This window comes from Hylobates moloch, unplaced genomic scaffold (assembly GCF_009828535.3).
Source record: "Hylobates moloch isolate HMO894 unplaced genomic scaffold, HMol_V3 SCAFFOLD_10, whole genome shotgun sequence".
In the NCBI taxonomy this organism is placed as follows: domain Eukaryota; kingdom Metazoa; phylum Chordata; class Mammalia; order Primates; family Hylobatidae; genus Hylobates; species Hylobates moloch.
This window is the reverse complement of record NW_026652285.1, coordinates 96046990-96063864: the sequence shown is the minus strand read 5'-3', so window position 1 is coordinate 96063864 and position 16875 is coordinate 96046990. Positions and strand designations below refer to the sequence as shown.

Genomic DNA, 16875 nt, shown 5'->3' with positions numbered 1-16875 from the left:
AGGGACTGAATGAGATCATCTAAGCAACGACTGTAGACAGGGACAGTAGGAGAGCTAACCTGAGAAGGAATTCGCAAAGGAGTAGCCAGTGAGGTAGGAAGAGGATCAACAGAGAGCAACGTCCTGGAAGGCAAGAGAAGAAAGACATTCAAGGAGGAGGACAAATGGATCAACTATCAAATGCTATTGACAGGCCGAGTGAGATGAGCACTGAGAATTGAGCATTTAAATACATTTTAGCAATGCAGAGGTCTGTGGTTACCTTGACCAACTTGTTTCAGTGGCGTGGTGGGTTCAGAAGCGTGGTTGGAGTATGTTAGAGAAAGGAAGCAGCAGCAGAAACAATGAGTATATACATTAGGCCATTTTTCACTTAGATAGCAGGGCTGTACAAAACACCCTGTGGTGCAGGATAATGTGTTGGTGTCCCCGTGTTTTAAAGTTTGGTTATAACACTTTTGCATGCTCATTTTATTTCAATTTTTAAAATGCATAAAAATAAATTAAAAATAGAAACTTGAGTAAAAATGTGGGAAGCTCTAAAGAACCTCCATGAAGTCCTAGGGTCCTGAAGAACACACTTTGAAGGCTGTTATATGAATCCAAAGGAAAGGAATGAAATTCTGAGATGAAATTCAGCCAGTTGCAAACTAGGCTTAAGAAAGACATTTTGAGGTTTCAGAGAGAATCTTCCTGATGCTCTTCAGATTATACTACCTATTACTCATGAAAGATGACCTTTGAACTTCCCTTTCTTTCATCAGATGTTCTACCTTAAGATCTTTTGAATGAAAGGGGTGTTTGCATATGGTATTTTCCACAAATATTTGGTCCCAAATGCCAAAGATGCCAAGATCATTTTGTACCCTCTTGCAGGGAAAAAAGAGCACAACAATTTTTTAAGGTCCTCTTGAAACTTCAGTTTACGTAATTTTTTTAAGTAAGATACTGTGACTTAATGTCTGATTTTAAAAATAACTCAATTTGACAAGGTATATTTAAATACCTTGAATTTTAGAGCAGCCAGGTCTTTGCTACAGACACTTGAAAGCAAAAGCCCGTGTTTCTCTTTGGGGCAGAAATGACGATTTTACACCCCCGAAATAAGTAGATTCCTGATTCACAACACACATATTTTTCTTTCCCCTCCTAAGGAAGTAGAGTATTACCATTTTTTACTGAGTGTAAAATGCCATTATTTATAATATAAGCCTTTAAGGTATTACCAAGAAAGAAAAAAATGCTGGCTCTTAGAATTGTAAAATGCTATCAGTTGTAAGAGATGTGAAAATGTGGGGGGAAACAGTTCATCCTAGAATCAAGTGAAATAGGATTTGAGGAACAGGAGGCATGAGTTCTGGTCCTGGCCATGTTTCTAGACAAGTCACTTTAGACTCCCTTTGCCTGAGGTTGCTCATTTGTATGGTTGGAGTAATCCTGACACACCTATCTCTCAGGATTATGACAACGATGAAATGAGATAACAGATTGTTATTTTGAAAAGTAGATGCCACTGGGCGTATTAATAGTATTTATTTGATGTAAATAAATCCTTAGACATGATTAGGCAATTCAGAAAGTTTCTTACCTCATGTTTGTTGTCAGATTTAAAATAGAATTAAGTTACAGATATTTGAAAGTACATTTTCTTCTGCTAAATGATTATTTCATCTGGAAACATCTTTTTATGGTAGTTTTGAAATTAAAGAGAAAATATAAAAATAATATAACTACAATATTCTTATTATCTAGACTTAACCGTTAACATTCTGTTCTGTGATCTTTTAAAAATTTATGAACTATTGGCCAGGTGCGGTGGCTCCCTGCACTTTGGGAGGCCAAGACGGGTGGATTACTTGAGGTCAGGAGTTTGAGACCAGCCTGGCCAACGAGGTGAAACCCCGTCTCTACTAAAATACAAAAGATTAGTCGGGTGTGGTGGTGTGTTCCTGTAATCCAGGCTACTTGGGAGGCTGAGGCAGGAGAATCACTTGAACCTGGGAGGCAGAGGTTGCAGTGAGCTGAGATTGTGCCACTGCACTTCAGCCTGGATGACAGAGTGAGACTCTGTCTCAAAATAAATACGTAAATAAACAAATGTATGAACTGTTATGAAATAAACAAAAGAGTATAATAATGAAAATTCATACACTTACCATTGCCAATACAGGTGAAGGCCCATTGAATCCTGAAGATCATGAACTTATCAAGGTTATATAGCTACGTGGGAGCAGTGTCTTACGTTTAGATTGGCATCTTGCCTTCACCGTAGTCTAGTGAGATACACTGTTTCTCTTGTTTAAGTCTTGAAAACCTGTACATAAGCAAGTTAATCTTGTCATATTCATGTTTTATTGTGGAATATACTGAGGAGAGGGCTACTTTGGGCTGGTGTTGCCTTGGTCTGAGTTTCCTCAAATTTCTGCCTCTGGGTTTGGTGATCCAGCTGTGGAAATTGGAAATATGACATCTGTAAAACCATAGTAATGGCTAGCCTATTATGTGCCAGACATCATGCCTAGACAATTTGTGTGTGTGTGTGCATATATATATATATAATTTTATTATTCATTTTTGAGACAGTGTCTCACTCTTATCTAGGCTGGAGTGCAGTGGCATGATCTTAGCTCACTGCAACCTCTGCCTCCTGGGCTCAAGTGATCCTCCCACCTTAGCCTCCCAAGTAGCATGCATTACAGGTGTGCACCACCATGTCTGGCTGATTTTTGCATTTTTTGTAGAGACAGGTTTTGCTATGTTGCCCAGGCTGGTCTTGAACTCCTGACCTCAAGTGATCCTCCCACCTTGGCCTCCCAAAGTGCTGGGATTACAGGCGTGAACCACCACACCTGACCATATATATTTTAAGTTTTATAGTAACTCTTCGGCTAAGTGTTTTCATTTTGTAGTTTAGGAAGGCATGGGCTCAGAGAAACAGAGTAGCTTGTCCAAAGTTCCATGGCCATTAAGTTGTGAGCTAATGATTTCAAGGAAGATATGTTTAATACCACAGCCCACATGTTCTATACCATGCTGCCTCAATCTTTGTCAGTAATCATGATCTATTTCTTTTGTAGGCAGAATCCAGAGACCACATTTGAAGTATATGTTGAAGTGGCCTATCCCAGGACAGGTGGCACTCTTTCAGGTACTTTGCATGTTTGATTATGATATGGTGTGTTACTTATTGTTTGAGATAGCCATGCACATGAGATAAGATGTGAATATGAGTAAATTGTTATTTGTCTTTAAGTATGTTTAAGTGCCTTTTTCCTTTTATTCATGCCCACATTATCCTAGGAAGAATGGAGAATGAAAACACAGTGAATAGTCTGAATTAAGAGTTCAAGCATAATAGTCTTGAAGTATGGCTTTATTCATTGTAATCATTGGGTCTTGGTTTGCATCTTTCACAGATGCCTGGAAGTCAACTATTTAGTGTGAAATATTGTCACTTTGCTAATGAGCAGGGCTTCACCTCTAGTCTACCAATCTAATGGTAGAATTAGATTATAGGATACAAAATAATATAAAGGAAATTCTCTGCCACTAATCTAGAAGGAGATGCTTGGACTTAATTTAGTAAATTTTATGTCTGCTGGCAAAAGAAGGTTGAAAATTAGTTGAAGGAAACACCGCCTCTGGCTTTAGCTTTTGGGCTAATTTGGATATGTGTTCCTGGACAAGGGGGTCCTAGGAAAGACCAGGGTATCTTGTGCAGGCAGCATATATCGCTTCTTAACCTAAAATCTTTCTTGGTTAATGAGAAAAATAACCATATGATCTAGTGTTCTTTTTCTTGGTGCCTAAGAGAGTGATACATTTTGCCAAAGGTATGTTTAGGACTCTTGGTCCACCCACAAAAACACCTGCATATATTAATATTATTGTTTTTTTTTTTGAGATGGAGTTTTGCTCTTGTTGCCCAGGCTGGAGTGCAATGGCGTGATCTCGGCTCACTGCAACCTCTGCCTCCCGGGTTCAAGTGATTCTCCTGTCTCAGCCTCCCGAGTAGCTGGGATTACAGGCATGTGCCACCATGCCCAGCTAATTTTGTATTTTTAATAGAGACAGGGCTTCTCCATGTTGGTCAGGCTGATCTCGAACTCCCGACCTCAGGTGATCCACCCGCCTTGGCCTCCCAAAGTGCTGGGATTACAGGCATGGGCAACCACACCCAGTCTATATTAATATTATTTGGTGTATAGAGACAGTGAATCTACTTGGATTAGAAACTTGGAGTAATCAGGATTCCAATGGTAGTAAGGCTCTTAATTGGCTTCACAGCCTTGGGCATGTGTTCTGTTATTTTAATTAGATTGTAATAATTGTAAACATTATTTGCTACCTTTCATTGAGTACCTGTTGTTATTCTATATGCTGGACATAATATGGTGTCATTCGTTACATTGCAACCTTTAAAGGTAGTTGGGTGGCATCCTCATTATACCCATGAGAAAATAGAATTGCAGGGAGGTGAAGTAACTTACCAAAATCATGTAGCTACAGTGTGATAGCTAGGATTTTTGTCTTAAGTCCTCTTTGGTCTGCTAAGTTGCCTTCTTGAGGATAGTGACCATGCTGTACACATCTCTTCATGTCACCTGCAGGGCTTTGCACAATGTCACCAATAGTTGTTGATGAAAATGAATGAGTTTTCCTTTAAAGCAAATGTGTGACTAACCGTGCTCTACTTTTTGGATTATCTAATGAAGGCTGTGAAACACATTACAAATTTATGCTTGTCCTGGAAGTAGAATGTTAGCATCTGTGTTAAGTTATGCCTCTTATTGTACATGGAGACCATTGGGTTTCAAAGGGAATTCTCTGTTTCCAGGTGTATATATGCAGGAGCACTTCATAGGCTGACTTGACAGAGTTACCATTCGACAGTGGCTGTGATTTGACAATAAACTTAAGGACAAAACATTTTCTTATTTCTACAGTTGCTAATGTTTTTTCCTTTCAGTGCTCTAGGACTTTTTCCCCAAAGTTAAAGTTAATTTTTTAATATGAACAAAATCTGAAAGGTACAGATGAAATGGAAGAATGAACAAAGTGAATAGCATTTATACTACTTCCTATTTCAGCCATCTAATTCCTCTCCCCATAGACAACACCTTTGTTTAACTCTACAGTTTATTTTTTAAACTTTTATTTTATGTATTTATTTTCATGAGATGGAGTTGCTCTCTTGTCACCCAGGCTGGAGTGCAATGGCACAACCTCGGCTCACTGCAGCTTCCGCCTCCTGGGTCAAGTAGTTCTCCTGCCTCAGCCTCCCAAGTAGCTGGGATTACAGGCGGCCGCCACCACTCTCAGTTAATTTTTATATTTTTAGTAGAGACAGGTTTCACCATGTTGGCCAGGCTGGTCTTGAGTTCCTGACCTCAAGTGATCTACCCACCTCGGCCTCCCAAAGTGCTGGGATTACAGGTATGAGCCACCATACCCGGCCTGTTTTTTTAACTTTTTGTTTTGCAAGTATTTTATTTTATTATAATTTTTTTGAGACGGAGTCTCGTACTGTCGCCCAGGCTATAGTGCAATGGCGTGATCTCGGCTCACTGCAACCTCCGCCTCCCGGATTCAAGTGATTCTTCTGCCTCAGCCTTCCAAGTAGCTGGGATTACAGGTGCCTGCCACCACATCCGGCTAATTTTTTGTGTTTTTAGTAGAGACGGGGTTTCACTATGTTGGTCAGGCTGTCTCAAACTCTTGATCTCGTTATCTGCCCGCCTCAGCCTCCCAAAGTGTTGGGATTACTTACAGACATAAGCCACTGCGCCTGGCCCTTATTTTTTAATTAATATAAATTTAGGGGTTACAAGAACAGTTGTGTTATGTGCATATATTGGTTAGTGGTGAAGTCTGGGCTTTTAGTGTACCCATCACCTGAATAGTGTACATTGTACCCATTAAGTAATTTCTCATCCCTCAGCCCCTCCCACCCTTTTGAGTCTCCAGTGCCTATTATTCCACACTCTATGACCATGTGTACACATCATTTAGTTCCCACTTATAGGTGAGAACATGCTGTATTTGACTTTCTATTTCACTTAAAAGAATGGCCTCCAGTTCCATCCATGGAACTGCAAAAGACATTATTTCATTCTTTTTTATGGCTGAGTAGTATTCCACATTTTCTTATCCAATTGCCCATTGGTGGACACTTATATTGATTCTATATCTTTGCTATTGTAAATAGTGCTTCTATAAAAATATGAGTGCAGTTATCTTTTTAATATGATTTATTTTCCTTTGGGTATATATTCGGTAATGGGATGGCTGGATCAAATGAATTGTTTTGAGACTATTTTAAGAGTGACAAGAACAGTCCAGTGCGTATGTTCTTTCCTTAGATTTGCCAATTGTTATTATTTTGCTGCATTTGCTTTATCACTCCCCCAATACATACACAGCACATATGTGTGCATGTGAGTATACACACACAGAATTATTGCTGAATCATTTAAGAGTGAGTTGCAGATATTATGACCCTTCATCCCTGCATATCCAGGAGATATTCTGGATATATCTCCTAAGAATAAAGACATATTTTTATACACCCCTAGTATAATTATTGAAATCAGAAAATTTAATGTTGATACAATGTCAGTTGTCTATATTTAAATTTAATCAATTGTTATGTCATGTCCTTTATAGCATTTTCCCTATGACCCAGAATCCAATCCAGAATCATGCAATCCATTTAGTTTTCATGTCAGTTTACTTCCTTTCAGCCCAGAATGATTTTTACAGCCTTTCTTTGTCTTTTTTGACATGTTTTTGAAGAATTTGGGTCTGTTGTTTTGTAGAAAGTTCCTGGATTTGTATCTGTCTGATTGGATCTTCATGATTAGATGCAGGTTATGGGTTTTTGGTAGAAGTATCTCAAAAGTATTATGTATCCTTCAGTGCATCCAGTAAGCAGACACATGATATCTGTCCTGTTCTTTGTGAAAAAGTACATAAAACATATATATAGTTTAACAAATAAGTATAAAGTGAATAACCATGTTATTACGATCCAGGTTAAGAAATATAATGTTACCCAGTTCTTCAGAAATACTGGTCCTGGCAAGAGGGACCCCTGCCTTGGCCTGATGCTTTAGAGGGATCTGCTTTGTCCCTCCTCTACCAATGCCCTTTCCACAGGGCAAGGAGTCTCTGGGGCCTACGGAACATGGTCACTTGGAGACTAAACCCTTCCATCCTAGACCATGCTTTGAGCACCCAGCATCTCAGAACTTCTTGCTCAAATGGCCTTGAGCTTGTTTCTGGAGTCTGTGTGAGTTTCTCCCCTGGGGTCTGTCCTCCTGGGAGTGGACTATGCTGCTGGTGTATACATGCCTAGGTCTAAGGGTGGCCTAAGAATAGCTGTCAGTGGGGAATAGGATATGGGATAGAGCTTGCAGTACAGGATGGAGAGGGGGCAGTGGGCAGTGAGCCAATGGCCAATTTGCCCTGCACCACTGCTTTTCTCCATGGAATGCAAAATACAAAAACTCAGTATGAACCTGGCCTTCTAGTCAGTTGTAAAGGTATATTTATTATGGCAGGAGGATAGAAAATATTTACTAGTTTGTATGCTTGTTTTAAAACTTTTAAATATTTAAATATTCAGATGTATGGTCTGTAGGTCTCTATTTGAACCCTTGCCTAAGCCCTGTAAATGTTACAGGTGGGTTTGCTCAGCACCACAGAGGCCCCTCCCTCCCTCCCTTCAGAGGTAACTACTATTCTGACTTTTATGATAATCATCTCTTTGTTTTTCTTCGTAGTTTTCCTACATAAATATACCTCCTTGAAAAAATATAATTGAATTGTGCCGCCTTCTGAATTTTATAGAAATGGAATTATTCTGTATGTAGCTCTGCTGCTTTTTTCCTCAGTTATGTTTGAAAGGGTCTTCCATGTTGTGTGTAACTGCAGTCATTGATTTGCTTTTTTTTTCTTTTTATATATGCTTTCAGTCATTGATTTTCATTGCTGTGTGGTGTACTATAGAATTATTTTAGAATTTAGTTATCCATTCTACTGTTGACCTTTGAAGTTGTTCGCAGTTTTTGGCTACTATAAGCCATGCTACTGTGATCTTTCCTACGTATGAATCCTGGCACATGTAAACATACATTTCCATATAGAACATACTTGATTACTGAATCATGCCATACTTTTACAAAATGGTACTCCCACCTGCAGTGTTTGGTAGTCTACACTTACTGCTCTACAACTTCCATCAGCCCTTGGTATAGTTAGATTTGACTTTTGCAGTCAAATGTATCCTTGTTGTTTTTTATTTGCATTTTGTTGAAGACTAATGAGATTGAACCCCTTCTTATATGCTTATTGGCTTCTTACTTATTCGTTTGTTTATTAGTTAGAGACAAAGTCTTGCTCCTTTGCCCAGCTGAAGTGCAGTGGTGTGATCATAGTTCATTGCAGCCTCGAACTCCTGGGCTCAAGTGTTCCTCCCACCTTAGCCTCCTTAGTAGATGGTACTAGCCTCCTTAGTAGCTGGTATAGGCTTATTGGCCTTGTGAATATCTTTTATAAAGTGCTCATTCAGGCTACTTGCTCATTTTTAAAATTGAGTTTTCTACCTTTCCTCATTGGTTTATAAGAAATTGTTTATATACTGTAGATATTAATTATCTGGTTATATGTGTTATAGATATCTTCTATGGTTTGTCTTTCATTCAATGGTATCTTTGACCAAAAATTCTTGGTTTTGATATACTGTAATTTATCAATATTTTCCTACTCTACAGATATAAAGATGTTTTCCAATATTTCCTTTTTTTTTTTTTTTTTTTTTTTTTTACTTTTTAAATTTTGTGTAGAGATGGGCTCTTACTATGTTGCCCAGGCTGATATCAAACTCCTGGATCAAGCGATCCTCCCACTTCAGACTCCAAAGTGTTGGGATTATGGATGTGAGCCACCTCTCCAGGCCCAGTATTTTCTTTTAAGAGATAGATAGGGCCGGGTGCAGTGGCTTACACCTGTAATCCCAGCACTTTGAGAGGTCGAGGTGGGCGGATCACAAGGTCAAGAGTTCGAGACCAGCCTATCCAACATGGTAAAACCCCGTCTCTATTAAAAATACAAAAACTAGCCAGGCATGGTGGTGCATGCCTGTAGTCCCAGCTATTTGGGAGGCTGAGGCAGGATGATCGTTTGAACCTGGGAGGCGGAGGTTGCAGTAAGCTGAGATTGTGCCACTCCAGCCTGGGTGACAGAGTAAGACTCCATCCCCCAAAAAACAAAACAAAACACAGAGATAATTTTGCCTTTTACATCTAAGTCTTTACTAAGGATATTAGTTTTCTATTGGATGATTAATATTCAGAAAAGTTAACCTCTAAATTTGATTCCTCATCGGTGATTTTTAAAAATTGGGAAGCTAAGTAAAACTTATTTACTACAATATGCTATGTCTGTACTTAAAACATTTTATAAAGTGATCAGGTACTTCAGACCATACCTAAAACATTACCTAATGATAAAAAGATGTGAGGTGAGAAAGGGTAAACTTTAAGGACAGTTCTTTTTTCCATTGGTTGCTTTTAATGTCTACACTAGTGAAGTCATGTATTGTAAACTGTCCCTCATGTGTTCTGTGCTCTGAAGAGCATCTCATGACATCTGTGGAAGGGACATGTGATCTGTCAGTTCTACTTAGAAATTGCATTAAGACCCCAACACTGAATTGGAACACTTTCCAAAGATTGTACAAATAAAATTTAAGTACACAAGCTGAACGCCATGTTTTAGGAATTCATAAGATTTTCTAGTTACTAGTTACCAGTGAATAAACTGTCACCTAATATTTGATTTCAGGTACCTTTGTCTGCTTCTACAGCTTTATTTGTTTTTAATACAACTTATGTTTGCCTTTTTCTAATATTTAATGCATTATTTTTGCCATTTTACATAATTACAAAGAATCTGCTTTAAGATTAGTCTTTGTTCCTGGGATCCGCATCTCTGATCTGTGCCAAAGTATCTGAAAAACTTAGATATAAACCTTAACGCTGTACAGTACCAGTGTCTGGGCATAATCTTCCCTTTGAAGTTTGTTTGCATCCCCCTAGAGGGATTAATTCCCTGCTGTGAGAAGGTGGGTTAGAAAGCACTGAAACTACTTTATGGGTCTTTAATTGGAAGATTTAGTATACATTTTGTTCTATAAACTTCTGTGGGAGTTTCATTCTTACAATTTTTCTTATACTGTGGTATATTATGTTTTCATTGTAAATTAAAGTACATATACTCAAATTTTTCTTGTTATTTAGTGTATACTGAGATTATCCTGGTGTGTGTGTTTTTTTCCATTTATCTTTAAATTTTTAGTAGCTTGTTTTCTGATTAGTTCTTGAGTATGTAAAATTTTAAACTTCTTGGAAAATGATGAACAAGAGAAAAATTATCACTCAATAACTACTGTTAATGTTTCAGTATATTTATTTTCTTATAGTCTTCTTTTGTGTGTGTGAATGTGTGTGTAAATAAAATATAAAAACTTTTTTTCTGAACTCTCAGCTATATATGTTTTCCTCACTGTCTCCAATTATTCATTAAGCTTTCCCTAAAATTATTAATGTAGATTTGTAGAAATCATTTTAGTTGCTATGAATTATTACATTGTGTTTATGTGCTACATTTACTTATAACGGAATCTTTAGGTTGTTTCCAAAGTTCTCCTGTTATAAATGATGTAGTGAACATCTTTGTGTATAATGCTTGTCAGTTTATGTATGTAATTTAAATGCTTAAAAAAAGTCATATCATTTTGAGGAGATCTTTGATCTACTTAGTTCTTAATTTTTGTATGCTTATTTTTTTTTTGCCAAACTTCATTTTGTGACTCCAATTGGTGTATTTGTTCAAGAACCTACCTTTACATAGGGATCCCAGAAAATCAAGACAGCTCAAATTGCAAAAACTCTGAATTCAGCCTGTGCGACCAAAGGTCTCGGAAGAGGGTGCTCTTGTAAGAGAGATCAGCCTGCAAGGTCCCATGATCAGATGGCACTGGCCACGCAAAAACTCTGGAATGCATTTCAAACACAAGTGTCTCATTACAGCTGGCATCTTAGCCTGCAGCAGGCACTCTTCTTGGGCAGATGCTTAGCACTGGGAGACTGGCAGCATCAGGTTCTTCAGAGCTGCTTGGCAGACCAGCCTCCTCCTGTGTCTACCCCACATCCCCCTACCCCAACCCCCAGCATTTTCAGTGCATTAGCCCAATGGCCACTTTTTAAAAAGAATGGGGTGGTTAGGTTGAGAAACTGTCGGGGAACTCTGAAAGGCATGCCTAAGACATGGTGCTTTGGTTGCTGAGTTTCTCAGATACGTGGGTGTTAAGCAGCAACATAAAAAAAAAACTTTACTTAGAATCTCTTAACTAACTATACACATTTCTATATTAGCAGTATCATGAAGAAAACTGAGTTTTTGCTGACTTAAAATATTGAGAGCCAGATTTGTTATTCTAAAGTTTAACTTTCATTTTACAGGACTGTAAATTGTGGTCTAGGAGCTTCACCTGAATATCTGTGATCACAATGGATACTCAAAATTATTAGACATTTTAAAAAAGCTGATTTAAAAAACATGATGCTGGGGGTAGTGTCTCACGCCTGTAATCCTAGCACTTTGGGAGGCTGAGGCAGGTGGATTGCTCGAGCTCAGGAGTTCAAGACCAGCCTGGGCAACATGATGAAACCCCATCTTTACTAAACATACAAAAACATATCTGGGTATGGTGGTGCACGCCTGTGGTCCTAGCTACTCGGAAGGCTGAGATGTGAGATCACTTGAGTCCAGGAGGTAGATGTTGCAGTGAACCAAGATTGTGCCACTGCACTCCAGCCCAGGCAACAGAGCTAGACCCTGTCTCAAAAATAATAATAATAATAAAATTAAAAACAACTTGCTGTCTGTTGAGAAGTGGTATGGTGGGGGGAGCTCTTTTGAGAGTCAAATTTTATTCCAGATTAAAATGTTCTAGAGAGATATTAATTCATCTTACTTTTTTCAATAATAATGACAGTGAATGACAGCAAGCTTAAAGAATGGTAATAGAATAGCTAACTTTCCTTGAGTCCTTATTATGCCCCAGGCACTTTTCTTAATATTACTTTCTTAAAGCTCGAACAGTTCTCTAAAGATGGCTCTTATGTTTGAGGAAACTGAGACTCAGAGAGGTTTACTTGCCCAGGTTGGACAACCACAAAGTCATAGAACCATGAAAAAATAGCTGGTTAGGCCAGCCACAGTGGCTCACACCTGTAATCCCACAGAAAGGTTGAACCTGGAGGTGGAGGTTGCATGACCGAGTTATGCCATGTTTCTAGCCAGGGGACAGGTGAGACTCTGTCTCAAAAAAAAGATTAATATTACCTGCATGCGCAGTGGTTAGAACAGTCAGATAAGGTTAATGTGGGGGCAGATAAATCAGGATTGTACAGAAAATCAGGGGATATGTGGTTTTATTCATGAACTATACAAGGGATTCTTATATTTGTTTTTTAAGTCACACGATTACTTCAGCTATTCTATATTTTTTTTATCTTGCATTTTCCAGTGAAAGTGAATCCATCTTGTGGAGTGTTAGGTCTGGGCCCTTTTTTTTTTTTTTGAGACAGGATCTCGCTCTCATCACCCAGGCACTCTTAAATAACTCTTTCAATGGCATGATCATGGTTCACTGCAGCTTTGACCTTCCAGGCTCAGGTGATCCTCCCACCTCAGCCTCCCCAGTAGCTGGGACTACAGGTGCATGCCACCACACTCAGCTAATTTTTTGTAAAGATAGGGTCTTGCCATGTTGCCCAGGCTGGTCATGACCTCCTGGGCTCAAGAGATCCTCCCACCTCAGCCTCCCAAAGTGTTGGGATTACAGGCATGCGCCACCGCACCTGGCCTGGACTCTGATTCTTGATACTATATTTGGGACAAATTGCCACTCACTCAAAAGACATGGATTATTAAAAACATTTTTGTAAATTTTCCTGGCTCTAAGTGCTTGACGTGCTAGTTAGAAAAAGTCTTGTTTGGGATAGAGATGTGGAAATTCATCTAACAGTACTTTTTTCAACTGATTTTAAAGTCAGGGATAGCTGACTTGTTTAGAAAAAGAAAGCTTTACTCAAGATATCACTATGAGCTTGTAATATGCCTTGTCTCTTTTTCTCAAGATTGCTGTAATAATGATTATTTCTTTAAACTAGAGATGAGCCTAATGAGAGCTCATTATAATACAACTTTTGCCCACCACCTAATGAAGTAAGAAGTATTATTCTAATTATATAGGTAAGAAAAGAGGGCTCCATGAGCGCAGAGATTATGTCTTGCTTGCACTTGTATACTTTGGTAGCTAGAAGAGTGCGTGGCATACATTAGGCCCTCAAGTATTGAATGATTAAATCTTAGAGCTAGGAAGCAACTTGTCCAAAGGACAGAGTGACAGAGTTGGGATTTGAATTCTAGTGTGACTGTATTCTTTAAAGAAATTTATGAAAACTATATATAATACATATGTATGTATACAGTTTAAAGAATAAATGAAAATGCACATATCCATCACTCAACTTAGAAAACAAAACATTTTGTATCTTTGAGTACTCCATTTATGCCTCTCTCAATTTGCCTTTCTCTACTGAGATCATATTTTGAATTTTACGTTAATTGTATATCCCTGCTTGAAGCTTGCGCTTTTTATATACTATGCTGATGCTCTAAATTGGTTATATAGAATGAGTTTGAATTGCTGTTCTTAGGAAGTAACAGAAAGTGGGCCATATATTTTCTTTTCTTAATGCTCAGTTATTTGAAGCAGATCCCAGATTTCTTCTTTTTCCTAAAGTGTGCAATTTAGGGGCCATCTGGGTATAAATTATGATATAGGGGAGCCTTACAATTTTTGATTTATTCATGACAGTGTGGTTCTTCTTGCTATGTTAGTGGTTCACAGTATTAGGCCTCAGGCCATCTATGGTGGACCAGGAATTCATTGATTTACTAAACTTTGAAATCCTTTTGAGCAGTGAGTTTGTTGAATTTTTAAAATTCCCTCCACATGCCAATCTCAGAGCCTCATTTTCTCAACTCTAAAATGGGGCACTAATAGTACCTGTTTTAGTTGAAAGATTAAATGGGAGTGCACTATGCATGGGACATGGAAAGTTCTTTATAAATGGGAGCTGTTATTTTAACTTATTTTTGTTTAAGGCAAGAGCTTATATCTGTGTGGAACTCTGCTACTCAGCAACTGTTATCAAATTGACATAACTGAAAAACAGAAAGTAAAAGTAACTAGACAAAGTAGATTTCTCAGAGTCCGTCCATTAAAACTTAAGTTCTTTATTCATAGAAAAGCCCTCAGCTTATGCCCTGAGTGCTTTAGTATGCTGGGAAGATTTCTCTGTGCAATATTGCTCAGCAGTTACTGATCGTGTCAATGACATCAATCATTGTATTAGTCAGGATCCTTTTCACTGGAAGTGACAGAAACCCACTGAAATCCGACTTGAACAACAAAGGGAATTTACTGGCTCTTAACACTGAGAAGTCCAATGGTAAAACTGGCTTTAGGTTTTGCTGAATCTAGGTCTTCTACTCATATTTTCAGAACTTTTCCATATCTCTTGATTCTCTGTCTTCTGTGTTGGGTTCATTTCTGGGCAGGTGCTCCCTATACAGTGGCAAAGATGGTTATGAACAAATCCAAGCTTGTGTTCCATCGGTTTAACCACCCAAATAGAAAAAGAGTGTCTTACAGTATTTTGAGCCATAGTCCCAAGGCTGACTCTAATAGGCCCTGTTTGGATCACGTACCCATTCATGAACCAATAACCATGACTTTTGAGTTGCTGATTGGAGGATAAGGGAGTGTGTTGGGGGAGCTGTTCAGGACCACCTGGATCCTATAGCCTGAGAATGGGGCAGGGTGGTTCCTCAGAGGAAAATCTGGTGTTATTACTGGAGGAAGGGAGAACGGATGCTGGGCCGCCAAAACAGATGTCCACTGCAGCCATCAAGAAAATGTTTGATTCAAAATATTCTTTCCAAAAAAGCAGTGAGATAATAATGAAGCTTGGAAACATTTATAACTAAAATTATTTAAGTCAAGTTTTAATGCTTAAAAATATCGATCTTCAGGTTTCTTGAAAACTGCCACGTAAGACTGATTTCCCCAGGAGTCCAAATGCCCGAGGTCTTATTATCACACTTCTAATTCACTAATCACCTATTCTTTGAGTGTTCACTTTAGACTGTGTTAGACTCTGTAGAGAGTGGAACGTTCACCCTATAAAACAGGAACTAGACCTCATGTTTTAAATGCTTAGAAGACTTTTTTAAAAAAAACCTTTAGGAAGTTATATTCTAGCTTTTGAACTTCTTTTGGTATTATTTCACAACACATTTTGCATTTCCTTCTTTGTGTTACATTGAAAACATGCAGTCCGCTCAAAGGCTTTCATTAGAAAAAGAAAGCTTTACTGAAGATATCACTATGAACTTGCTTTGCCCAGCAGGAGACTTTAATAAGTTGCTCAATTTAAAGACAGTTTTCTTACCTTTAATGTGTTCTTATACATTAGAATTTTCTGCTATCACGAAGCCTTATTTGAGGAGAAAATAGATGCAGATAAATTGCTGTCCAGATTATAACAATGTCCTTAATTATCTTTGAATAATTTGTAATAAAAACAGCATAATGGCCAGTCTGTAGGCTTTGAAATCAAACAGACTTAGATTCAGATTTCTTTTGCCACTCATTAATTGTTTGACCTCGGGAAAGCTACTTAAACTAAATTCTGGTTTGCCCATTGTTTAAGTGGGACTTCTATCTACTTGGCAGGTTGTTTTGTAAATTAGAGATAATATGTACTAAAATGCTCAGCACAGGAAGTGGTACAAACTAGACATTCTTGTGGTGATGTAATTTAACGTCACCCTTAAGTTAAAAACATAAAAACCCCAAACTCCAAACCAAAATCAAACAACACAACTTCCGGAAATTGTGCTATCATTAAGAAATGAAATTTTTGTGATAGAATTTATGTACATTCCTTTTTGAAGGGATTCAAATATTAGAATGATAGTCATTATTACTATATGAAAAATATGACAACTTGATAAAAAGAACACTGCCTGAACTGACTAATTTTCTTTTTCAGAAAATGTAGAATTAATTCTGAGTTGTTCCCAGAAAAACACACTTTGGGCACATGAATAATTCAACCTATATATTTTTTTCTTCCACTTATGTGTCACAGTTAAACTTTAACAAGAACCCAGTGATCAATCCTCAGCTACCAGAGTTTTTATTTAAAGTGTCTACTTGTGAGAAAGAGCCAGATGCTGAGAAAATAAGCTAGGATTAGCAATGTATTAAAACAACCCATTTCTGGAATGTGGTCTAAAGTTTATGTGTATTTAGCCCAGTTTTCTGTCCTCAGCAGTAATGATCCTGATACTCAGAATGATAGAATTGACTTCTTGAACATAAAGCACATTTTCCATTGGTTTGTTAGGTTGTGCTTACCATGAAAGGAAAAGTGACAAAAGTATTTGGGAAGGGTTTTATACACAGACCAAGATGAAAAATATTTTCATCATGGTCCTCCAGGAAGTAGAAAATCAGCTAAGTGCTAAGTGGAACATTCATTTCCTCTTTCTAGTATTTTGGTTAACAGAAATACATCCCCCACAAAATGCCCCCAAAATATAGTTAGAGAAATCTGGTTTAGAGGATGGTTTCTAGAGTCAGGTCATGTGGGTCAAAATTCTGGCTCCCCTACTTAGGACATATATCCCTGTGTGATTTTGGGCAAAATTACTTAATTTCTTTCCTTGTTT

At 38.0% G+C, this 16875-nt stretch overlaps 1 protein-coding gene across 9 annotated transcripts in view; it reads left to right on the top strand.

Annotated features, from left to right (window-relative positions):
• DENND1A (DENN domain containing 1A) overlaps positions 1–16875 on the top strand; it is a 551140-nt gene that overhangs the window by 41688 nt on the left and 492577 nt on the right. For 8 of the 9 annotated variants that reach the window (XM_058445765.1, XM_058445767.1, XM_058445766.1 and 5 more), the window contains exon 2: positions 3078–3148. In XM_058445765.1, the coding sequence (XP_058301748.1) occupies positions 3078–3148 (71 nt within the window). Of the gene's footprint in view, positions 1–3057; positions 3149–16875 lie in introns of those variants that run through there. The other variant, XM_058445768.1, reaches the window with a different exon arrangement.